Source organism: Schistocerca piceifrons, chromosome 1 (assembly GCF_021461385.2).
Source record: "Schistocerca piceifrons isolate TAMUIC-IGC-003096 chromosome 1, iqSchPice1.1, whole genome shotgun sequence".
In the NCBI taxonomy this organism is placed as follows: Eukaryota; Metazoa; Arthropoda; class Insecta; order Orthoptera; family Acrididae; genus Schistocerca; species Schistocerca piceifrons.
In genome coordinates, this window is record NC_060138.1 from 746,729,882 (window position 1) to 746,752,775 (window position 22,894).

Genomic DNA, 22,894 nt, shown 5'->3' on the forward strand with positions numbered 1-22,894 from the left:
TTATGTGGTCCTATGACACTGCTCAAAACATTTTCATGTCATTGACACTGTTGCTGCCTTCAATGTAAAACTTAATTGCACACCTTCCTGCAGTCTCTCAGAACTTCACTTCATTGTACTACTCTTTGGGTAGTACAATAAACCTTTAACAATGTACTCTGTGGAATATACCAACACCCCAATGGTGGGGTCCGATCTGACTTCAGGTGTTAACTGTGGCAGCTGAATGAAAGTTGGGCAGTTCACACCAAATCACATTAATTGGTCTGGTAGTGAAATTCAGCAAGAGAGACACTAGAGGGTAGCAGTTAACCTTTCTGCTTTCATCTGTCCACTTCCTTTTCCAAGAGAAAAATATCAATTACATTAGATTAAATTTACTTTCGTTCCAATTGTTCCATAGTGAGGAGGTCCTCCAGGATGTAGAACATGTCAGTTAAACAATGATACAGGACAAATATTTACGACCGAAACAAATAAGCTAATGTACCTTCCACAGGTTCCAAGTGGAATTATCGTCATTTTTTTAAATGAACACTATATGAAAGAATCATTTTACAAACATTCATTTAGTAAGATCGCATTAATGCACAGAATTTAAAATTTAAAAAAATGTTTTTATTGATAAGGTACTAAAAATATAATAGAACTACTATAACACTTATTTACAATGAACACATTACTGCACTGAAATGGTGCATAAGTTAGATTGTACTTATACACACACACACACACACACACACACACACATGCACACACACACACAAAAATACTGTTGGTTCTACTGAGAAATTCACCAACTGAGTAGAAGGAGTTGGCCACCAATAAATCCTTTACACTTCTCTTAAACTGAATTTCATTGGTTGTTAAGCTTTTAATGACTGCTGGCAAGTTACTGAAAATGTGTGTTCCTGAATAATGCACACCTTTTTGTACAAGAGTAAGTGACTTTAAATCCTTGTGAAGATTATTCTTTTTTCTAGTATTGATTCCATGAGTTGAGCTGTTGGTTTGAAAAAGTGATATATTTTTAATGACAAATTTCTCTAAGCAGTAAATATATTGGGAAGCAGTAGTTAGTATCCCTAGTTCCCTAAACAGGCTTCTGCTGGATGTTCTTGAGTTCACACCACATATAACTCTTATTGCACGATTTTGTGCCTGGAAAACTTTAGCTTGGCTTGATGAATTACCCCAAAAAATTATCCCTTATGGCACTATGGAATAAAAGTAAGCATAGTATGCCAGCTTTTTCATTTTTATGTCCCCTATGTCTGACACAATTCGTATTGCAAATAGAGATTTGTTAAGACGCTTCAGCAGCTCTGTGGTGTGCTCCTTGCAGTTGAATTTATTATCAAGCTGTAATCCCAAGAATTTAACACTTTCCACTTCTTCTATCTGCTTGTCATTGTATGTTAGGCATATACTCGTGGGACACCTCTTACAAGTTCTGAATTGCATTTACTGTGGTTTTTCACAGTTTAGTGACAAAGAATTTGCTAGGAACCAGTGATTAATGTCCACAAATATTTTATTAGCTGATTTTTCTAAGACTACACTTAATTTGCTATTTATTGCCATGTTTCTATCATCAGCAAACGAAACAACCTTGGCATCTGGTAGTGTAACTGGTGAAAAGTCATTGATACACACAAGAAAAAGTAAGGGCCCTAAGATGGAACCTTGTGGGACCCCCACATGTAATAAGTTCCCAGTTGGATGATGTGTGATAGCTTAATACATGTCAATCATATACTCAAGCTTGTTGTGACTTTTAATAGACTCATTGCCTTTACTGCGAGTTGACTCCACAGTATTGTTTTATTTGGTTTTAAGTAGTAACAACGGAAAATTTAGAAACAAGTAAATTTTTGAGAATGCTCGATGAACAGTTTGATAACTGTGGCTCTAAAAGAGATTTTGAGGCTCCAATATGAACCCAGATTTAGAAGATTCTGTAGATACAGGTACCTATAATTCTGTTATTTTTCTTGTGATGCTTATTCCATTCTCATTGCTAACAGCTGAAGATGATGACAACAATCAACTATCAGAGCCCTCAGCTTCAATATCTAAACCTCAGAAAGAATAGAAAATATCACACAAAAGCCTCTCAGACACTGAATGTAGATGGATTATGTTACATGTAGTGCTAAGATTTTTTTCTAAGAAGCTACTGGTGCAACTGCACTTCTTGAGATAAGATTTCAAATCAGCTGCTTATAACTGCTTTTGTCATTCATGCCAGCTGAAATGAGCAGAATTACAAAAACTGAGACAAATCAATATGCAAGTGGGATGATCATACAAAAGTGAAGACAAAACTCACCAATGTTCAATAATATCTGATACAAGTGGAACAAGAAGAAAACATATGAAATTAACTTGTTTCCCATAATTGTTATTTATTTGAGTGTTCTCAGAAAGCCTATACACAGCAACTACTGGTCAATGAATTTAGTTCTTCATACTCCTGGTAACAATTCAAATACTTCTTAAAGGAAGGTGACATTTTTCTGCAAAGGCTGTATTACTGAAACTACTTCTTTATTCCACAATTAGTTTGTTTTCTTAGCCATTACCGAGTGTTTAGCCAGATAAGAAAGTGTAATAAACTAACTACTTAAAATGTGTATGTACTTTGACTACCCGAATTCAGGCTTCTCATCATTTTTTGGCATATGTTAAGCTCTTTACAGGTGATGGATTTTGAGGTCATGTAAAATTTTGTATGTAACTAAAAAATAAGCCAGATAAATATGAAATGATGATATTTTCTCAGGTGTGTGATGCAGACATTGCCTATGTTCTGTGAAAGGAAATGTATACTAAAAAGGAAACAAAAGAGCGTGGAGTTATGGCACTACTTGAGGTCCTCCTCAAGAATGATTTAGAAAAGGGCTTCACTGTATACAAGGACAAGTATTACAGCATACATCCTGTCACAGAATTCATGTAGAATCAAAAGACAAAATGTGCTAGAACTTGTATGGTGAACAGGAAGTGGATTTCCACAAGCATACTGTGGTCAAACAAACTGAAAAACTGTAAATTTTTTCAGTTATAAGGAAGTGCCCATTGTGCATGAAATGTATGAACTTAGAGACACACTGAAGAGGTCAACAATTCCACAACTGATGTAGCTGAGCTTTTGTTAACAGGATCTGTTATGAGGTCAGACAAAAAGTTGTGGCAGGCTACACACAATTTACAAACAAGAGTTATAAAGCACTGACTAAACAACAGCATACTATACAATTAAAATAATAATAATAATAAAAATAATAATAATTACTGCATCTGATGTGGTGGAAAAAATAATGTTTTCATCTTTTAATCATCAATGTCACAAATACTTTACCTACATTTTGGAACTACAAACAAAGCTCAACAAAAAATATTCCAGTTAGCAGAATTCTTATAGAGTTACCAGACAGTTTTACTATGAAGGTGAGACAAACTTAGCAAGTAAGTTTCCCATAGGAACAATACTAACAGACTACAAGGAAGACTGATAAGATACCACCATTTGATAAGAAGACAGACCCACCACATATTTGTCTGAAGCCAGCAGAAGAGAGAAGAAAAGTCCAGCCGGAAGAAACTTGCAGGTGGCATCTTAACTGTGGCATGACTGTCTGTATGCCTATGCACACTAGTGTGTAAAACGTAAGCCTGAAATTGTGTACCTTGCAGTCCTTTTAAATATGGTTGCAACTGCACTCACTGTTTGACAAGGGAAGATTTCTTTTGCATATGAGACCCAAACAAGGATTTCTATAAGAAATTCATTCGACCACAGCATAATACACTGGAATACTTTAATAAGTATAACATTATTTGCCCTGAAAGCAATATTTTTTACATAGTAATGATTGTCCTACCATAAGTTTCAATGCCGGCATGTAGATATTAAGCTAAAATAAGAAATAACAACAGGAGATGTTGGTATTACTGGGAAGTAATAGTTATTTTTCCTAAGTAGTGGCCTTCCTGTTCATTTTACAATGTTAAATTTAATTAGAGTCACCAAATATATTTCATAGCAGTTTAGTTGTAGTTGGTTATTGCAGTTACGAACATTCATTTTATTTTGTTAATACGGTGTTTTAAGTCATGCCACATCTACAGAGTTTCTCTTCCATAGTAGTAGTTATGATACATGGATGGCTGTGTGAACAGGTAGAAATATTTAGTATAGAATGGGAATTGTTCCAATCACATAAACTTACACTGATTTCTCCCAGTGTTTGCTGTTTATTTTTAAACAGGATTTACTATCCTCTTCCCTTCCTCTCTGTATAATTTCCACCAAAGTCATTTTTGAGCATCATCTCACCATTTAATCCTTCACATTTGCTGTTAAAATGCTTTTATTTTGCTTTTAAATTTTCAAAATCAGTCCTCCCTACCCCACACTTCTTTTAGAGCTTACTGTCTCAAAAATTATTGTGCATCTCCTCCTAGTAAATTTAATCCCTTTCCCTTGGGCACTTCTTATCATCAGTGAAATCTGTACAGTTTTCTACATCCTGTCTCTTCTTACCTGTGGCCTCTCTGACAGCTGCAACTTGCCATATTTTTAAGTGTCACCTGAAGTAGTTTATTAACGTTTTCACAAAGTAATAAAGTATAATTAATTGTTGGTGCTTGACAGAAGATGGCAAAATATTAAATATGTAATACTTTCCTGATGTTCTGCAATTTTTTACAGAACACCAAGAAAGTGTTTCCTTTTTAATATTAATGAAACATATTTTAACAATATCACAAAAGAACACTTTCCTGGGTTTCTGTAAAGCATCAGGAATATTTTTCTTTCCCATGATTATTGTAATGTCTGACAAACACCAACAGAAAAATCAGTCAAATATATCAGTTAACATCTAGAATAAAGTACCTGAGGTGTACATATACACCTTCTTCCCCTCACCCCTCAGAGTTATAAGTTCATGGACTGATGGCAACACTCAAGTCATATTTTTGGTACGGGTAGTAGTATTCTCTATTATCAAATGTATACTTAATGTTACTCATTCGAAATATACACATTAAAAATTATGTACATGATGCACCTTTAGCATTTGAAGCACCCAACACATTTGTATTTATAGTTACACAAAATTAAACCACTTTTATCATACTGGCAACGTGTATATAAAAGAAAGACACAAATATATTATAAATACCCTGGGAGTGGTCCTCCATTATCAAGATCAAACACTTGATAGGGATTAAGCAGTTTGCGGAAACTTGAGATCAGCTCAAGACCCTGGCATCCACCAGACTTTACATTCACAAACACCAATAGGGGTTGCACGCCAGCAGGTACTGTGCTGGGCTCAATGTTTGGGAGCAGCATAACTGTAAAGTAACATTTCACTTTCTTACAAGCGGAAGATAATTCTTCTAGAAAGAGCAATACAATTCAGTGTTTATATAAATACTTCTGTGCTCTAAAAAATAAATGCTTTATATAAAAAATGCACATAATACCACATCAAAATTCACTGTTTACTTGCTATGAGCTCCTAATTTATTATTCAAGCACCAATGAAGCTCTTACACTGTTATTTTGATTTGTTTAATAATAGTTTACTGTGCACTATAATACAACAGTTAATATCTTATAAAAATCTACACAAAGTGCAACAATGTAGCATTATAGTAATACAGAACTCCATAAATTTTATAGGCAGTTTGCTCTGACTCGTAAATGACAATAATGACTGGAGGCCTGAGAGGTTTGTTGGCACCTGATCAACATGTAAACTGGTTGTGATGATCCCAACTCTGAGAACTGGAAGCACTCAGATCTTGGCTGAGACTGCTGTGAGCATAGTTCTGTAAAGGTTTAGCTCTTCTTCGGCTTCAGAAGGACTGAGTAGTCAGGGCTCCTAATTGGCTATGATAGTTCTGGGGACATGGCTATTACAACCTAGATGAAAAAAGTTAAGGCATTGTGCACTGAGGGATCTATGGCAATGGTTGTAGACTGAGGAAACTCAGAAAATGGTGTCAGGCCATAGGGTGTGCCCAGATACTTCTGTGCCCACAACTTGTTACACAGTGTTTGGCTGAACGGATGGTACAATGAACCTTAGAAGCTCCACTGCTTCCACTATTTTTATTTTCGAAAAATAAATTGCAAAACTCTATGATACAGAGATACATTAGTAAAAATGGAGAGGAATTACTTAAGGTCAAATGTAATGCAATAAGGTTATTAGAATTGCAGAACAGAGCAGAGAGGAAAGTCTGGTGTAGGATTTAATGTAAACAAGAAAACTAAAAACAAAATTACATATAATGGGGTAACTCAGGTAGAATACCAAGAATACTTTAATAACAAATTCCAGTACACAGGAAACATTAAAGTTTCTCGACCAATGCGCTCATATTCTGACAATGAGATTTTGAATCCCTAATAAGAGTAATAGTAGGTGATAACAGCAAATTGCACTACAGTATGATAAAGAGGAATTTTAATGTTAAAGTAGAACACACTAAAGAATGATTCTTCAGTGGGAAACTTCAGGTACAATGCCAGAAGTGACAGAGGTCATTTGTAAGTAAAATTTTTCACTAAGAACAAAATATTCATCTTTTAAGACTTTTGTCCATGAGAAAACAAATACAAAGTGGACATGACCCAAGATGTGTATGAGATTAAATTGTGCAAGATGTTTAGCTTCTTGGATAATCAATATTACACAGGCAGACTTGAAAGGGATATTAACTCAATAAATATACTTATGGGGCCAGCAGAAGATGCTGAAAGCATTATATGGTACACTCCTGGAAATGGAAAAAAGAACACATTGACACCGGTGTGTCAGACCCACCATACTTGCTCCGGACACTGCGAGAGGGCTGTACAAGCAATGATCACACGCACGGCACAGCGGACACACCAGGAACCGCGGTGTTGGCCGTCGAATGGCGCTAGCTGCGCAGCATTTGTGCACCGCCGCCGTCAGTGTCAGCCAGTTTGCCGTGGCATACGGAGCTCCATCGCAGTCTTTAACACTGGTAGCATGCCGCGACGGCGTGAACGTGAACCGTATGTGCAGTTGACGGACTTTGAGCGAGGGCGTATAGTGGGCATGCGGGAGGCCGGGTGGACGTACCGCCAAATTGCTCAACACGTGGGGCGTGAGGTCTCCACAGTACATCGATGTTGTCGCTAGTGGTCGGCGGAAGGTGCACGTACCCGTCGACCTGGGACCGGACCGCAGCGACGCACGGATGCACGCCAAGACCGACCACAGCGACGCACGGATGCACGCCAAGACCGTAGGATCCTACGCAGTGCCGTAGGGGACCGCACCGCCACTTCCCAGCAAATTAGGGACACTGTTGCTCCTGGGGTATCGGCAAGGACCATTCGCAACCGTCTCCATGAAGCTGGGCTACGGTCCCGCACACCGTTAGGCCGTCTTCCGCTCACGCCCCAACATCGTGCAGCCCGCCTCCAGTGGCGTTGCGACAGGCGTGAATGGAGGGACGAATGGAGACGTGTCGTCTTCAGCGATGAGAGTCGCTTCTGCCTTGGTGCCAATGATGGTCGTATGCGTGTTTGGCGCCGTGCAGGTGAGCGCCACAATCAGGACTGCATACGACCGAGGCACACAGGGCCAACACCCGGCATCATGGTGTGGGGAGCGATCTCCTACACTGGCCGTACACCACTGGTGATCGTCGAGGGGACACTGAATAGTGCACGGTACATCCAAACCGTCATCGAACCCATCGTTCTACCATTCCTAGACCGGCAAGGGAACTTGCTGTTCCAACAGGACAATGCACGTCCGCATGTATCCCGTGCCACCCAACGTGCTCTAGAAGGTGTAAGTCAACTACCCTGGCCAGCAAGATCTCCGGATCTGTCCCCCATTGAGCATGTTTGGGACTGGATGAAGCGTCGTCTCACGCGGTCTGCACGTCCAGCACGAACGCTGGTCCAACTGAGGCGCCAGGTGGAAATGGCATGGCAAGCCGTTCCACAGGACTACATCCAGCATCTCTACGATCGTCTCCATGGTAGAATAGCAGCCTGCATTGCTGCGAAAGGTGGATATACACTGTACTAGTGCCGACATTGTGCATGCTCTGTTGCCTGTGTCTATGTGCCTGTGGTTCTGTCAGTGTGATCATGTGATGTATCTGACCCCAGGAATGTGTCAATAAAGTTTCCCCTTCCTGGGACAATGAATTCACGGTGTTCTTATTTCAATTTCCAGGAGTGTAGATGGAGCATTAACTAATAACAAACAGACAAATGAAAACACACTCCAAGACTACTACAATTGTGCAGTTCAAGAAGTCAGCTGGACTTGGATAGTGAATAAGGAAAACAACAACGCTCTTGTAGAAATACAAGGTAACGTATGTGTAAAGCCATTTGACATATGATGAAAGAAAGGGCAATTCATATGTGAGTTACAGCTGGAGACAAAATAATATCATCATCATTTAAGACTGATTATGCCTTTCAGCGTTCAGTCTGGAGCATAGCCCCCCTTATAAAATTCCTCCATGATCCCCTATTCAGTGCTAACATTGGTGCCTCTTCTGATGTTAAACCTATTACTTCAAAATCATTCTTAACCGAATCCAGGTACCTTCTCCTTGGTCTGCCCCGACTCCTCCTACCCTCTACTGCTGAACCCATGAGTCTCCTGGGTAACTTTGCTTCTCCCATGCGTGTAACGTGACCCCACCATCTAAGCCTGTTCGCCCTGACTGCTACATCTATAGAGTTCATTCCTAGTTTTTCTTTGATTTCCTCATTGTGGACACCCTCCTGCCATTGTTCCCATCTACTAGTACCTGCAATCATCCTAGCTACTTTCATATCCGTAACCTCAACCTTATTGATAAGGTAACCTGAATCCACCCAGCTTTCGCTCCCATACAACAAAGTTGGTCAAAAGATTGAACGGTGCACAGATAACTTAGTCTTGGTACTGACTTCCTTCTTGCAGAAGAGAGTAGATCGTAGCTGAGCGCTCACTGCATTAGCCTTGCTACACCTCGCTTCCAGTTCTTTCACTATGTTGCCATCCTGTGAGAATATGCATCCTAAGTACTTGAAACCGTCCACCTGTTCTAACTTTGTTCCTCCTATTTGGCACTCAATCCGTTTATATTTCTTTCCCACTGACATTACTTTCGTTTTGGAGATGCTAATCTTCATACCATAGTCCTTACATTTCTGATCTAGCTCTGAAATATTACTCTGCAAACTTTCAATCGAATCTGCCATCACAACTAAATCATCTGCATATGCAAGACTGCTTATTTTGTGTTCACATATCTTAATCTCACCCAGCCAGTCTATTGTTTTCAACATACGATCCATAAATAATATGAACAACAGTGGAGACAGGTTGCAGCCTTGTCTTACCCCTGAAACCACTCTGAACCATGAACTCAGTTTACCGTCAACTCTAACTGCTGCCTGACTGTCCATGTAAAGACCTTTAATTGCTTGCAAAAGTTTGCCTCCTATTCCATAATCTCGTAGCACAGACAATAACTTCCTCCTAGGAACCCGGTCATATGCCTTTTCTAGATCTATAAAGCATAGATACAATTCCCTGTTGCACTCATAACACTTCTCCATTATTTGTCGTAAGCTAAAGATCTGGTCCTGACAACCTCTAAGAGGCCTAAACCCACACTGATTTTCATCCAATTGCTCCTCAACTAATACTCGCACTTTCCTTTCAACAATACCTGAGAAGATTTTACCCACAACGCTGATTAAAGAGATACCTCTGTAGTTGTTACAATCTTTTCTGTTTCCATGTTTAAAGATTGGTGTGATTACTGCTTTTGTCCAGTCTGATGGAACCTGTCCCGACTCCCAGGCCATTTCAGTTATCCTGTGTAGCCATTTAAGACCTGACATTCCACTGTACTTGATGAGTTCCGACTTAATTTCATCCACCCCAGCTGCTTTATTGCACTGCAATCTATTGACCATTTTCTCCACTTCCTCAAACGTGATCCTATTTCCATCATCATTCCTATCCCATTCTACCACGAAATCTGAAACATTACTGATCGTATTTTCACCTACATTCAGCAACTCTTCAAAATATTCCCTCCATCTGCCCAAGGCATCCACAGGATTCACCAGCAGTTTTCCTGACCTGTCCAAAATACTTGTCATTTCCTTCTTACCTCCCTTTCGAAGACTGCTAATTACACTCCAGAATGGTTTTCCAGCAGCTTGACCCAATGTCTCCAACCTGTTTCCAAAGTCTTCCCAAGATTTCTTCTTGGATGCTGCAATTATCTGTTTGGCTTTGTTTCTTTCTTCAACATAACTTTCTCTGTCTACCTGAGTTCTAGTATGTAGCCATTTTTTATACGCCTTCTTTTTCCTTTTGCAGGCTGCCTTGACTGTGTCATTCCACCAAGCTGTTTGCTTCCTCCTACTTTTACACACTACTGTTCCAAGACATTCTTTAGCCACTTCTAGTACTGTGTCCCTGTACCTTGTCCATTCCTTTTCCAATGACTGTAATTGACTACATTCAACTAACTGGTACCTTTCTGAGATCGCTGTTATGTACTTGTGCCTGATTTCCTTATCCTGAAGTTTCTCCACTCTTATCCTCCTACATATGGACCTGACCTCCTGCACTTTCGGCCTCGCAATCCCAATTTCACTGCAGATTAAATAATGATCAGTGTCGTCAAAGAATCCCCTGAATACACGTGTCCCCCTCACAACCTTCCTGAATTTCTGATCTGTTGTTATATAGTCAATGACAGATCTGGTTCCCCTGCTTTCCCACGTATACCGGTGAATGTTCTTATGTTTAAAAAAGGAGTTTGTGATTACTAAGCCCATACTGCACAGAAATCCAAGAGTTGTTTCCCGTTCCTGTTGGCCTCCATATCCTCTCCAAATTTACCCATAACCTTTTCATACCCTTCTGTTCGATTTCCAATCCTGGCGTTAAAATCACCCATGAGCAGAACACTGTCCTTGTCCTTTACTCTAACAACTACATCACTGAGTGCCTCATAAAAACTATCCATCTTATCTTGATCAGTCCCTTCACAATGCGAATATACTGACACAATCCTAATTTTCTTGCTAGACACTGTCAAATCTATCCACATCAGTCGTTCGTTTACATACCTTATTGCAACTACGCTGGGTTCCATTTCTTTCCTGATGTAAAGCCCTACACCCCATTGTGCTATTCCTGCTTTGACTCCTGACAAGTAGACCTTGTATTCTCCCACATCTTCTTCTTTCTCATCCCTTACCCGAATGTCACTAACAGCTAAAACGTCCAGCCCCATCTTACTTGCAGCCTCTGCCAGCTCTACCTTCTTCCAAGAGTAGCCCCCATTGATATTAATAGCTCCCCATCTCATTACCATTTGTTTGCCAAGTCGTATCTTAGGAGTCCCTGGTTTGTCAGTTAGAGGTGGGACTCCGTCACCTCCAAAGGTCCGAGGCATTTTGCTCTGATTGTTGCCAGCATCATATTTAAAGTACCAGGGAAGCAGGTTGCTAGCCTTACTTGCCCCAAGTCCCATTGGGTTTTACCCCTAACGGCTGAGGGACTAACCGGTGGATTTGGTAGTCTTTGCCGTATGAGCACAAAGGTGACCACGACTCGGAATACGTCCGAGGTGCCCAGCCTTATTCCAAAGTAACTGGTATCCCAACTGTCGGGACCACTTACTTGGCCACTCATACGTTGCCCGTGGTTCATGAACTAGGACATGACTACAGGAACCCACACCATGAACCACAAAATAATACAAAAGGAAAAAAAGAAAACTGTTTACAGAATGTCCTAGGATGAGGGCAATTCCTGAAAAATGGAATAATGATGTAATTGTCCTACTTCACAAAAAGAAGGCACATTATATATTTTAAATAAAAACAATTTGCCTGTCAGTTCCCTTTTTATTTTGTAAAGACGGCCCCTGAAATTATCATTAATCACATAAAAAATAATTGGATTTTAATTAGGCAAAGTAACAAGCTGGCTTTAAAATCAGATATGACACAATGGACCATTACAAGTTATTAATGAAACTATACAACAGAGCAATCAGAATGAATTACCACTATGTTTGGGAGCTGTAAGTTCTAAGAAAGCTTTTGGCTCAGTTTCAGTAACTCATGAAAAGTAAGTCAATGATTCAGCCACTGTTAGTATACTAAAGAACACATTAACACATGAATTTCAATCAGATGTCACGAGGATGGGAAATTAACAATTAAAAGAGGAGCCAGGGAAGGAAATTCCATCACACCAAAACTATTCTCAGTACCCCAGGAAAGTTTGCAGATTGTTAATCTGGACCCTTTAATTAAGTATGGTGAACTTGTTCTGTCTACAGTGAACTTGTTATCAACAGGTTCAATGGATATATCACTCCCCAGGATTCTGTGGCCAGTAGTTAATGAGACTGATGAGTTACAGGCCAGTTTATGATGTTATGCTGTTACTTAAAGCTGACTCCACTCTGTGGTACCTCTTATTAGTCATGTCAACATATTACTGGCCAGTTCTAACATTTGTCTCTTGAGTGTGGCAGTCTAATAGTGTGATGTGTGTGCCGTTTTCTTTGCATTTAACAATGGCAACCTTTAGCAATGGCAAAAAGGATTTGTTTGTCAGATTTACAAAACGAAAAGCTGTTTTTACAAAGTGGTGAGAACTTAAGTGACAATTCAGAGAGTTGGTAAGACATGAATAGTGATGAAAATGGAAATGACTTGAATTCAGATCCATCTGACAACAAATCAACATAACAACAGAGGCCACAGTATGCTTTCATGTGTGTAAGTTTAGCTCATAACCATTCTTGGCATTGCCGATATTAACTATTCTTTCTTCTGAACAGCAGTCTATCAAACACAAGCAGTGTGAAGCACCTAAGTGGTGCACAAAATAGGAAAAAGCTACTGAATGAAAAAGGGGAAGGTGTTAGTCAAACTGAAAAATTTGACGAATATTTTTCAAAGAGTGAATGTCGAATCCAAAACAAGACACCATGTAAATTGAGTTTTTCCTTCCTATGCCCCTATATGCTTTATCTTTTCACACCAGAAAAGTAACTGTAAGCAAAAAGATAACTTTTTTAGAGGGAAGTCCATGATATATGTCTTTTAAGTAATTTTGTTATTGATTTTAGTGATCTGAGTCTTGATTTTGTATGGGAACATAAAAATGTTTGAAAACCAAAAAGTCAAAAGCCGAATGTAGGGGTGGTAGAGAGTGACGAAGTGAGTGGGTGGGGCAGGGGGCACTGAAAAATATCGCACCTACAACACTACCATCAAGAAATCTCATCCTGATCAAGGACGCACATAAACTTACAACTGAGTCCTTCCACTGATCACTGGTTCATCTTCAGATGTAACCGAAAAACTCAGAGAAAACATCACCATGTTAATAAATGTGTTTCCCAAATGCTGTAATCACTGGTGGCAACATAAACCATCTGACAGTGGATTGGAATAATTACAGTTTTCTAAGGTGTGAGTATGACAGTACATCCTATAAAATAATACTAAATGTTTTCTTTGAAAACTATTTTTGAACAGATAGTAAGGAAGCTCACTCATGGTGGAAACATAATAGATCTAATTGTTACAAATAAAACTGACATCTTTGAACATGTCCACATTGAAATTGATCTCAGTGAACATGGCGCAGTTGTAGCAACAATGATTACCAAAGCACAAAGGATCACTAAAGCATGTAGAAAGATTTATAGATCTCGATACACCAGAGACTATTTCAAGGATGAACTCATAACATTTAGCTCTGTGCCAGAGCATATAGACAAAAGGTGGCTCATCTTTAGAAGACTAACTGAGCAAGCACTTGATGGATATGCACTTAGCATAACACTTCACAGTGAGAGGGGGAGGGGAGGACGGAGGTGGGGGGGAGAGAGAAAGAGGGGGGGGGGGAGCCTCCATGCTATACAGTCATTATAAAGCAAATTCCAAAGAAAAAGCAACAAATGCATAACAGCCCACATGGTACACAGTCATTATAAACAAATTCCAAAGGAAAAGCACAAATGCATAATAGAAATAAAATGAGAAACATAAGGCTCTGAGTAGTAAGATGCTGTATGAACAGCATTTATTTGTGAAAAATGCAGTGTGTGAAGCCTTCAATGACTACTGCAGCAGAATAATACAGAAATAGGTCTCACAAAACCCAGAGAAATACTAATCTAACCTGTAAGTGGAACCAAAGTTAGCATTCGCTTATGAACGACAGAGTAACCAAAATTAAGAGCAACAAAGCAAAAGTGGTAATGTTGAACACTTCTTCCAAATGCAGGGAGTGGACAAAAATATGGAAACACCACAAGCCCAACACATTACTATCCCTAATACGGTGCAGGAAAATTGTTGTCATTCAAATCATTCCTGGCAAGTTCAGATAGTGATTAAGGAGCTGGATAGCAATCACACACTCTCCTCTTCAAAGTAGACCACAAACGCTCAATAATACTGAAATATGGTGACTGTAGTGGTCAGGGTAGATGTAGCAATTTACCCTCATGCTCACAAAACTAGTCCTGGATGGTGTGAACTGTGTGAACAGGGGTCGTGTCATCTTGGGACAGAGGATCACCATTGCAAAACACACACTGTGCTGTGGGCTGCATCTGATCATCCAAAATGGCCATATAATACTTGGTAGTAATGCAACTTTGCAGAGTAACCATGGAGCCCATGGAATACCATGGTACAGCTGCCCAAATCACCATTGAATACCTGCCTAGTTTCACTCTTGGGACCAAACCCCCACCATGTTTCACTCTTGATATATAAGCTCAGCCAGAAATTGTATATGTGTGAAACAAGAATCATCCGACTAAATGACTTTCTTCTATTGATCCACAGCCCACTTTTTAAGGCTTTGGCTCAACATTTTCCTGTTACAAGCATTTGCATCATTGTTTGGTGCTGGAATTCCAGCTCACCCTGCAATTCTTTGCTTATGGAGTTTCCTTCAAGTTTTTTTGGTGCTGACAGGGTTCATGAGTGTGACATTCAGTTCTCCAGTGACTTTTGCAGCTGTCATTGTCTTTTTTTCTTCACAATCACCTTCACTGACTGTCCACCATGTTCACTCAATACACACTTTTGTCCATGTGACTTAGATGATGTTTCTCCGCTTTCCCTGCAAGTGGTATAAACTTCAATACAGTGCCTCTTGAAACACCTTGGTTACAAAAGCATCCACTACAAGAGCACCAACAATTTATGAACATTCCAGTTCATGTACCTCTTGTATGCCCTCACTACACAGAACACTACTGTTCTGACCACAACTGACATTTGCAATATATTGGGGACATTGTGCATGTGCCTTTCATGGTCAAATGCAAAAGTGCAGCCTGCGAGCTTGGCTAGCATCTGCATTTATGTTCAATGTTCAAGCATGTGTTTCTCATGGTGTTTCCATTTTTTTTGTCCATTGGTTATATTTCTTTACAAAAGAAGATTCAGAAGTATCACTCCAGTTTAATTCTCACACAAATGCAAAGATGAATTATTTAGACTTAACTGTAAGTGATACTGAGAAACAGCGGAAACTGGACAAAGCCCAAGGGCTGATGGAATCCCTATCACATTCCTTACAGAATTTTTGGTGTTTATCCATAGTATACCTAGTATACCAACAAATATTTGCTCCCAGTTTGTGTTTTTTATTGGTGAATGCTGGGTACAGTATGTACATGTATGGCTTACTACCTGGAAAAAGGAAAGTAGTGGGAGAAGGTGTATAGCACCAGTAGCAACCCTAAGGATGGGGGAGGAATGGGGGGGGATTGTGAGAATGGGGCATGACAAATAAAAATAATCAATAACAATTGATATTAGAGTAAATCCTTAGTTTTGGGGCTGCAAAAATGATTGGTGACAATTTTGTTGACATCTAAGTCAACATTCAGTTGAATAACATGGAGAGAACTCTGGTACAACTTTCACTACAAATGGTGTACCTAGTTCTGTGTAATAGATTTGAGGTCATCATGTCACAGTAATGGCCAAATTGATGTTTGCTTGCTCAAGAATGGATTCACACAAGAATTTATTTGTTCTTGGTCCTGGCAGGAAAACTGAAAAAATTGTTTTGAATAAAGCATTGTGTTAATAATATAATGAGAACTTTTTATAATTTATATAGTGCACTTATATATTTAAAAACATCTAAACGTAATTTATTTCATCTTGCACAACAGACAGATTTGTTTCAATTTCTGTCGAATAGAAGACTGACTTTTGAACAATGAACTTTACTGGGCCATCAGTAATGTAAAGAATGATCATGTGTAATTCTTTTTCTTTATTCATAGACACCTTAAATTAAAAACAGATTACATATAACATAAATTTCTCATGTCTCTAGCTGGGCAATTCTTCAAATTGGTGTGACATTTCAATAACTGTCACTCCCATAATCATCTGGAAAAGTGTTGAAATGGCATCTGGGATATCCTTATACAAGCAATGTCAGGGGTCAGTCCACCCCCTTCTAGTGCTACAGACAAATGTAGTCGGGTGAGAGAGCTGCAGCTGAGTTTTGCCATGGTCTGTCAGGCTCCACTGTTTGTGCTATCTGAATGTCTCTTGACTGGGGGCGTTTGCAGAGTACTGTGGACAATAACATACACCTAACACAACCCAGTTGAGGGCCTCCTTCTCCATTTAAGAGGCAATCATTGGTCCTAATTTCAATAACTTACTGTAGTATGATGTCCCAAAATCTCTGATCCTGCAGAGCATTCTGGTCCATTTAAGGTAAAATATATGACCTTTGTCCAAGTTTGGTTGCCTCCTCCTCTGTTTTTATGAGTCTATCATTGGTCATAATTTCTATCACGTACTTTATAAAGATGTTTCAAAATCTACTGGCCTCGCACAGCATCCTGGTCCATTTAAGATAGAATACATGACCTTTGTCCAAGCTGAGTTCAAAGAATGTGAGTTTATTTTTCTGTACAAGGTGAACGTATATGGTATCCTCCAAGAAGCACTGCTGAATGCAGCATCGTACACACCCGATCTACAGCCAGCACTCACACTGAATACAGTAGATACCAGGCATGCACATTACCAGTGTATCCTTGGCTCAGCCAACTAGATCTCTGTCTTCTATGGAGGTCAGCAATTTGTTTTAACAATATGTTTCTTCAGGTTCCTTGTGAGCTTTGCTGCTGGTAGTCTCAATATGGAGAAACTACATAGAGTCTGCCTTGCCATCTTAATTTATCACTGTAGCCATTACTCCAGAGGTCTTTCCTCAGGTATTACAGCTCAAAAGGCAGACTTTCCTGGCCATTTACTGACAGAGCTCAGTGGGCAACAATTCTTAAAACCATAATATGTTGGATTGAGTGGCAGCATCTGGAGGCAAGTAAAGATCCATTTGTGCTGGTTCCCTGTATATGGATGGACATAACTTTTCATCTTACTTCTTCCGCATCCAGATATCAATGAGTGGGAGTCAGCCATCTTTCTTTACCACTTCCATGGTCAATTTTATGTTTTAACCACCCCTCATCCTTAGCTGTATAAACACAACAAGGTGCTGTTTCACACTTCATTTCACTAGATGATGTTGGGATTGACACTGAAACAACACAAATTTTTGACAAACTCACTGGAAATATAAAAATTTTATATTAGTTCAACATGGCCAGAAAGAAAACAGGTTGACACTGATTATACATAACAGTCAAATGGCAATAAGATAAAAATGCAAAAGTACAGACACGTTACATTAAAATCAATCTACACATAATTTACATTAAAGTCACACAACTTGAGAACAAATTATATATAAATGATACAAATCTACATTTCCTTAGATTAATACTGTATTTATTTGTTTTATTTTCTTACATGCATGTAAATAATTCAATGTCTGGTAGGATTCTGTCTGTGAAAAGCTTCAGCTGGTTTGCTCATCAGTTCTTTTATATTTTATTTGCTAAGTGGGAACCTGTTAAAAAATTTCTCCTTCATTCATAGGGTTCTTATTAATTATGTTAAGTCTTTTACTGCAAATGTGATAATTATGTCTAGATTTGTTGTTACATTTATGATAGGTGGATCTGTCTAGTTTATCATAAAAAATGGAATCCTTACACTTATGTACAACAGAACAACAGATCCACTGCTAAATTAAGAATTCTTTAATTTTAATTTCACACAAATCCTGTGGTCTCAATTTCCCTAGGCATCTGATGGCTTACTTCCATTATTTTAAAATTAGCTTGATACACTTTTCCGCTGCACCGTTTTTAAAGCATTGTGCACCAAAAGAGTAAACTGTGTTTGTAACTACGATAATGATTTACAGAAAAAAATAATCAACAGTCACACAAATTTTGATTGAGAAATAGCTACTTTAGAAATAACGAGACTCTGCACTTGATATCGTACATGAGGGGATCAAATATCAATGGAATATTTGTTCCTGAACATCAACAGTAGGTAGGACTGGCCCCACACTTCTGCTATGCTTAGGCGGGACTGTTACATGTGAGGAGAGTGTGCTGTTAAATACTTCCCGCCATCTCATCAGCAACGCTCATGATGTCTGAGCAAGAGGTGTTCCCCTCCAGTGCACAACACATAATTATCAAATTTCTTGGTCATGAAGGAGTTACAGCAGTGGAAATTTGCCAAGGATTGACTGCACAGTTTGGCGATAAAACATTATCAAGGACATGTGTGTTCGCTTGGCATAAAAAGGTCAAAGAAGGACAAGAACGTGTGGAAAATCAGCAACACGATCACCGTCCTCAGACCAGCATTACAGACAAAAAAATTTGTGCATTTAAAGACATTATTGACAATGATCAATGGGTGAGAGTATCAGAAATTGCACAAAATGTCGGAATCAGTTATGTGAGCTGTCAAGCAATCATCACAAATGTCCTACAGGTCCGTAAAATGTGTTCCAGATGGGTACCTAAACTTTTAACCAAAAATCTGAAGCTGAGACATTTGGGGGTCTGTCAGAGGATTACAGCAAGGTATGTGAAGAAAGTGATGCATTTTTGAGTCGGATCGTCACCTGCAACGAAACATGGGTTCACTACTCCACTCCAGAATCCAATAAAGCCATTAAGGAGTGGTGAAGGACAGGGGAGGCAGCACCAGTGAAAGCCAAGACTCGACTGACAGCTGGCACGGTTCTTTCAATTGTTTTTTTTTTCTTCGATCAGCAAGGCATTTTGCTGATTGATTTTTTGCATGGGTGATGCACAATCAATGCTGCTTACTACTGCAATCTGTTGAACAAGGCATGAGTTACATATCGCCGCAAAAGCGAGACCAATCGATTCCCGACAGGTCATCCTCCTCCATGACAATGCGCGACCCTATACTGCAGCTCTATCTGTCTCCAAGCTACAAGCTACAGGAAATGCACTGGACTACACTTGAACATCCTCCTTACAGCCCAGACTTATCACTCTGTGATTTCCATTTATTCAGACCACTTAAAGAAGCTCTAAGGCAGCGACGATTTGAAGATGACGAGAGTATGGAAGACTTCATGTGCAACTGGCTGGTGACCAACCCAGTTCTTTTTATGATGAGGGCATCAAAAAGCTGCCCATATGCTGGGACAAATGCATTTCTAAAGTAGGAGACTATGTGGAAAAATAAATTATAACTGCCTTGAGTTTTTCAATAAATAAATTGACATAAAAATAAAATGCCGTTTATATTTGAACCACCCTCGTATAAACATTGGTAAATTTTAAGAAAACATAATATCCACATGCAAAAGACTGTTGAATATAAGAACTAATTCTGTTACCATGATAAGTTACCAGCGAACATCAATGGCCTGTACAAGAACTTGAGGATCACACATAAGCACTGTAGGATTCTCATCAGTTGGAAACTGTCACAAGTTGGAAACGGTAATTTTTAATCTTATACTGGAGGGTGGAATAAAATCTTACACTGCATTTAAAGAGGGTGGATGGTTTACATAAATATGTTGACAGAAAAACTAAAGCTCACATTATGTAATGCAATTTACACTTAGAAGTTCTATTTCGAATGCAGTATTTCCATATAATGCCACTACTATCAAGCTGCATTTTCATAATATATTTTTTCTCTCTTATCCTCAATAACAGCCTTATAAAATTATTAACTCTAAGTTGCAACCACATTATAGCTTTTCTGAGAATTGAACTTTTGAAATTCTCTGTTATCAAATAGCTTGGTGACCTAATCCCCAAAACTTCCCTTTTTGACCACTGGAGCTCTATGAATTTCTCATCCAACATTTCATTATCATTATAACTTCAGAAAATGTAACAGAAATGAGTATTATGTGTTCACTGAGTAGTAATAAAATAGATACTAACATAAGGTCAAGGAATAATATTAGCTATACAACTGAGATGTTAGGAGCACTTACCAAGAAGGTGTTTGTCTTCAAACTTTGATTCCCGAAGGATATATAAAGCACGAACTGCTTTGTCTGCATCTTCATAAGTAATAACCATGGAGCCATATTCATAATAAATTGGCCCAATTGAAGAAAATTTATTTTCTGAAATAGGTAAATGAATAAGAGGTTCATGAAGAAACATAGATAATTCTTTATTAGGAAATGATGAAGAAATAAATAAGTAAAAATTGATGATGAAATATCGTTTATGAGCCAACCTTTCCCAAGAAATTCAGTTAGCATATTCTCATAATTTCTCTGTGAAATATTTGGTGGCAAATTTCCAACAAACAGAGCAAGATTTGGACCATGTGGATCTTGCTTCAGTTGTAAGTAGAACCTCATGAGTTCCATTTGCCGGATAGAATCTTTACCCAACTGCTTCACTATTTCCCAGGGCTTATCATCTCTTGAAAGAACATGTTCCGTAACTGAAAAAGACAAGTATTAACAGGATTTGCCATAAGTAATTACTTCTTGGTTATTTAAGCATTGCCACAATAAAAATACACACACACACACACACACACACACACACACACACACACACACACACACACACAGAGAGAGAGAGAGAGAGAGAGAGAGAGAGAGAGAGAGAGAGAGAGAGAGATTTCCTACCTCCCCTGTCCAGCAGAATCTGGCTAAGACGATAATCTTCTGCTTTAGAATTATCAAGTCCAAAGCGACCAAGCGATTCACGGATGAGATCATCAATTGTAGTTTCTGCATTTACAGGAATAGTGCAATAGGCCTCTGAAACCTGCAGTTTCCCTGGATAAACTTTCACTTCACCACTGTCATTATCTCGGTCTCTGTAAATCAAATAAGATAAAGCACATAGAATTCAATTTCAGCTGTATGTTTTCTCATTTAAATGCATTATGAGGAGGAATTAACAAAATTTCCAAAACTCATCCAGAAAGCAGTCAAAGGTGCAGATTGGGCTTTATGGCCCACTGCAAGAATACAAGAATGCATGGAATTTCAACTCTAAGTTTTCAATGGCAAAATCAGTTTCCTGTAAATTGGTGAAAGAAAAATTGCTTGCGATTACAAGGAGAACTACTCAAGATTTCCTTCTGTTGACTTTGAATACACAAATATTATATTACTATGTCTAGGACCTACTTTTTTTGTCTGTATAAAAGAAGACTACCAATCAAGAGCATAGAGCAGATAAAAATAAGGTAGACAAACAGATAAGGCAGTGCACTGAATACTGCAGATCAGCTATCATAGTGTACACACATTCACGGTTTTATTAATTTTGTCCTATGTTTTTTCTTCTACTTTGTTTTAGCAAAACATCTACATTCAAATTTATGTTACCTAAATGAAACACAAAAGTGTATGTATCCGTGACAAGTGGAAATATACTTTCACTGTGACTGAAGCAATAATGGTACCATGGAACATAAGATTTAAGAATGCCCTACAACAGAAGTCTAGGAGACAAATACATCTCGGAACAAGAAAAAAAGTGAATTTCAAAGAACATAGTATTTTGCTGAGGTGTTTTTATAAAGGTCGACAAAAGCATTATTGCTGAAGGTCATAAATATGTCAGTAAGAGAAAGAAGAGCAAAAGTGTGTGAAAAGGGTGAGAGGTGAGTAAACTATATAGTCCTGGCATTCTGGTGCCACCCTTAAGAAAATATACACAAAAAGATAAAATTAGAATTACTTGGGCTGGGATTAATAAAATCTAAATATTCTTCTCAAAAAATTAAAATTATGTGAAGGTTTTTGCAGTCAGTGTTCCTACTGACTGAGTTATTTGCTTTCACAGCTTCAGTTCTGCCAGTATCGCTCTCCCACTTTCTAAACTCATAAGCTTTCCTGTGCACCATTCTGGACTAGCATTCCTGAAAGAATGGAATACTGCTGGTCTAGAAAAGTATACAGAAGAGCTCCTGTGAAGGTGGGAATGTAGGAGAGAGGTACTGTCAGAACTGAAGTGAGGGTGTCTCTCAAGTCATGCCTGCATAGGTTCCAGATTAGAGTTCCAAACCAGAACACAGTTTTAATCTGTCATGAAGTTTCCAAACACCACACACATTCCACTGACAGGTGGAAGATTCATTATGGAATATCCAAAGAGCTTACAGATCTTCTCAAAACTCAGCTAAAACCAGAGATTGGCATGAAATATAGCTGGAGCATGTACAGAACAAGGTTAAAATATGGCATACAAAGATAGGAAAACTAAACTGAGAAATTCTGTCAATATCATTACAGTAGACCCAGAAATATTTATGAAAAGAATGATAAGATATGTATCCACATAGTCCTCATCTGTAAAATCAGTAAAGACAATAATTTTCCTAAGCAAAATACAAGAAAGAATTCAAAAATTTAGCAATCAGTGCCACTGGACGTGGGCT

The 22,894-nt window shown here is 38.7% G+C and overlaps 1 protein-coding gene across 8 annotated transcripts in view; it reads right to left on the reverse strand.

The window, feature by feature from the left end:
- The window catches only part of LOC124711801 (diacylglycerol kinase theta), a 712,647-nt gene that overhangs the window by 167,321 nt on the left and 522,432 nt on the right, over positions 1-22,894 (reverse strand). For all 8 annotated transcript variants that reach the window (XM_047242070.1, XM_047242035.1, XM_047242063.1 and 5 more), the window contains 4 exons: positions 21,129-21,322; positions 20,726-20,938; positions 20,475-20,609; positions 5,193-5,367 (listed from right to left, as the gene is read on the reverse strand). In XM_047242070.1, coding sequence (XP_047098026.1) covers positions 5,193-5,367; positions 20,475-20,609; positions 20,726-20,938; positions 21,129-21,322 — 717 coding nt within the window. The remainder of the gene's footprint in view (positions 1-5,192; positions 5,368-20,474; positions 20,610-20,725; positions 20,939-21,128; positions 21,323-22,894) is intronic.